We start from the raw sequence: 3700 nt of genomic DNA, 5'->3' as shown, positions 1-3700 counted from the left end.
TTTCTCTGTGTAGCTCTGGCTGTCCTGGAACTCACTTTGTAGACCAGGCTGGCCTCGAACTCAGAAATCCGCCTGCCTCTGCCTCCCGAGTGCTGGGACTAAAGGCGTGCGCCACCACGCCCGGCTAACTGTGGTCACTCTTGTCACTGTCTAGCTAACATCTAATGGGACACTTAGGTCAAAGAAGGAAGGAAGCTTGGTCAAGCTGCCGATAACTCAGCTGAGAACCTAAGAGGACGCCCCTGAGCCCTGCTCCAGGGTGGACACAATCCTGCTGCCACCATGTTCTATAAAATAAGGTCATGGAGGGTGACTGATATTCAAGTGACAAGGGATGCTCAGGAAGAGAACAGACAGGGCAGGCAGGCAGGCGTGGAGGCCAGGAGCTGTCTGAAGCTGTGCCTCTGCTGCCCTGTAATACTCTGCAGCAGCATCTGCAGCTTACACACGAGAGTCTCAAGTTCAATTCTGCTTTGACTTAGCACCAGGAAAGGCTGTGGCCCTCGCTATGCTTCACCCTCTGCTCTGAGCACCACCCTTCACGCCCAACTCCTGGAACCTTATGCCGGTTTCCCACACAACTCTCTCCAGTTCGTCTGCAAGGCTGTTAGATTCTTTTACTGCTAACTTCCCAGTATGTGTGCGCCTGTAATTTAGGGAGGTAGCAGGTAGCCTCCCCTGGAATAAAAGATGACAGTGTTCTTCATGTATACCTAGTGTCTGGCCTCTGCCTGACCCACACAACTGCAGGCAAGGAGTCTTGCATGCCCCCAGCAGTCCTGCAACTCCTGGCTCTAAACTCAGAAGGGCAGAAAGGTCTGGGCCACAGCTTCCAAGAAGCCAGGAAACATGCCTCAGCCTCGCCACCCCTGCCCAGCAGCCCCACCCACGATGATGCCTGTGGCCCACCTGCAGCCCACTCTGTGCCCCAGTATGCCCACTCCATGTGACCCAGGCAACCATCTCAGGACTTTACATCCCCTGGGGTCCAGAGTCCTAGAGCCACGGGCTTCAGAGCCTTAGTGGAAAAGCTAATGTGACCAGAGGTGGCTGACACGCCCAAACTCCTCTTTTTTTTTTTTTTTTTTTTTTTTTTTTTTTGGTTTTTCGAGACAGGGTTTCTCTGTATAGCCCTGGCTGTCCTGGAACTCACTTTGTAGACCAGGCTGGCCTCGAACTCAGAAATCTGCCTGCCTCTGCCTCCCTTATGGAACACATTTCCCTGCAACTCATGTAGCCTGGTGATGCTCAGAAGGATGGGTATACACTCCTTCATCAGACCCACCCAAGTCATCCTGAGCCCCGCTCCCAGCAAGTGTGCCGCCCCTGCCTCAGGAGAGCGAGGCTGGGCAGTCAGGCAGCACCCACCTTCTCATTGCAGGCCATCTCACAGGGCAGCAGCTGCTTGGTTGGGGAGCCCAATGCCCGCTCCACCAGGCGCACAGACCGCACCAGCTCTGCCAGTTCCCCAGGCTCCAGCGAGGCTAAATGGTCACTCCCCTTCCAGGTCTTGTCCAACGTTATGTGACGTTCCAACACCTTGGCCCCCAGAGCCACTGCGGCCACAGATATGGCGATGCCTGTCTCGTGCCCGGAATACCCGATGGGAATGTCGGGAAAGAGCTTCTGGTATTCCTGAAAAAGAAAAGAGGGAAGTGGCTACCCTTCTGGGCTTCACACGCGTGCTCCTAGCAGGGAGATCTGAACAGCACCCCATTTTAGCCAGTCAGAGCAGAGCAGCCACAGGAGACAGTAAGGCACTCTGACCAATCCTTTATGAAGAGTAAACCCTCTCACTGAGGGTCGCTGGGAGTGCAGGAAGAGCACCCACTGCACTCACTAGTTCTATGCCAGCCTGACATAGGGCTGCAGTTATCAGACGAAGGAGGAGCCTCAACTGAGAAAACGCCTTCAGAAGACCTGATTCAGGACATTTCCTTAATTAGTGACTGGTGCGGGAGGGCTCAGCCCATTGTGGACAGTGGCACCTGTGGGCTGGTGGCCCCGGGGTCCCCAGCACTGAGTGGGCAAGCAGTAAAGGCTCCACTGTCTCAGGGGAGCTGGGTGCTCACCGAGATGACGCGCAGGTTGGCATCCTCGGGCTGTAGTGGGTAGGCGCTGGTGCACTGGAGGAAGCAGAAGTTGGGGTTCAGGGGCTTCACGATCTGATAGACTTGCTTCATGGTGTCCATGGACTGCATCCCGCTGGAGATCACCATAGGCCGACCTGCAGAACCCGGCACCTTCTTCACAGGGCTCAGACTCCTCCCCCACCCACATCTAAGACACCGCACAGAGACTGAGGAGGAAATACACTGCCCTCAGCACCGTGCTTCAGCGAAGGGAAGCACACCAAGGACCTCCATCCTGAGGGGAAGAGAGGCATCTCTGCTGATCAAGACGCTGCACAGGACAGACAGGCCTCATCTCGTTCTACAAATCTCAAGTCTGAAACTCGAAATTCTGGATCATTCCTAGTCCCAAGCATTGTGGACAAGAGATACACAGCCTGATTCACCAGTGCAAGAGCACGGCTGAGAGAAGCCAAGAGCTACCAGCCTTATCGCTGGCCTGCACAGAGCCCTGTCCTTACAGCTTCTCATGCCTTGCCTATGAGACAAGTACAGATCACCCTGCTAATACAACCTGCTTCCATCCCAGGTTTGAAATGAGGGAAGAGAGATCATTCACCTGGGGGAATCCATTTAGTGTCGTGTGGAGACATAGGGAAGATTCCTGCACTGGTCAGGGACATGGCTCCATGGTGGTACTCATACAGGTGCATGGAGCATTGGGTTCAGTCCCTAGCACTGTCCCAAAACGAAAGGGTAGAAGCAGGTTTCTAAGATGGGTCTCCAAAGCTGGGTGTGATGGTGCACATCTTTAATCTCAGCACCTGAGAAGCAGCAACAGGCAGATCTCTAGGAGTTTGAGGCCAACCTGGGCTACACAGCAAGTTCTAGGCCAGCCAGACTACATAGAGAGACCCTGTCTCAAAACAAAACAAAAACAAAACCAACAGAAACAGTTGAGTATCCATGAGCGCTATCACGGTGAGCAGCCACTAGGGGACAGAAACACAAAGCTTGGGGTCTAATTTTAGGAAAGACACTTACCTTTCTTGGCTGTCTTTTCCAGATAGGGAAAATTGTTAGTGTCCCCAGATCCAACTTTGAAAAAGGGAACATTCAGTTCATGCAGAAACTCAACTGCCATCTACAAAAAAAAATCAGAGGGAATACCTTTCACTATGGTCAGAACACTGTCCTTGTGGTACAGGACAGGTGACAGAGGGACCTGGTACAAACCAGAGAAGGCACCATCCGATGTCTGCACACCCTTCTGCTCGGGGACCACCCAGGGCTTGTCCCCAGCCGTCAATTGCTACAAGACTCTGTGAAGGAAACACTACCTCTGGTCAGACTGTTCCTTCCCCCAAGGACTTGTGAACAAAAGCAAAGGGCTATAACCTACCCATGACCCAGAAGCCAGGCAGAGAGAGTGACCGGCCCTCAAAGGTCAACGACCAGAAAGAAGACACTGAATCCTACCAAGAGGGGCAAAGGGAGCAATCTGCATCCTGGTTGACCTGCTCATCAGCAGCTGGCCCATTCAGACCTTGAACTGTGGGGCCTGCAAAAATGCCAGCCAGCCGCCATTCAGACTCAATGAACCCTGTAATGCAGGATGCAGCCAGAAG

At 53.5% G+C, this 3700-nt stretch overlaps 1 protein-coding gene across 1 annotated transcript in view; it reads right to left on the bottom strand.

Annotated features, from left to right (window-relative positions):
• Positions 1–3700, bottom strand: part of Nans (N-acetylneuraminate synthase) — a 14732-nt gene that overhangs the window by 641 nt on the left and 10391 nt on the right. The window contains exons 3-5 of the mRNA XM_021200109.1: positions 3117–3216; positions 2073–2227; positions 1369–1635 (exon numbers count right to left, since the gene is read on the bottom strand). Coding sequence (XP_021055768.1) covers positions 1369–1635; positions 2073–2227; positions 3117–3216 — 522 coding nt within the window. The remainder of the gene's footprint in view (positions 1–1368; positions 1636–2072; positions 2228–3116; positions 3217–3700) is intronic.

Source organism: Mus pahari, chromosome 6 (genome assembly GCF_900095145.1).
Source record: "Mus pahari chromosome 6, PAHARI_EIJ_v1.1, whole genome shotgun sequence".
NCBI lineage: Eukaryota > Metazoa > Chordata > Mammalia > Rodentia > Muridae > Mus > Mus pahari.
Note: the sequence above shows the minus strand (reverse complement) of the source record. Positions and strands in the feature narration are given on the sequence as shown.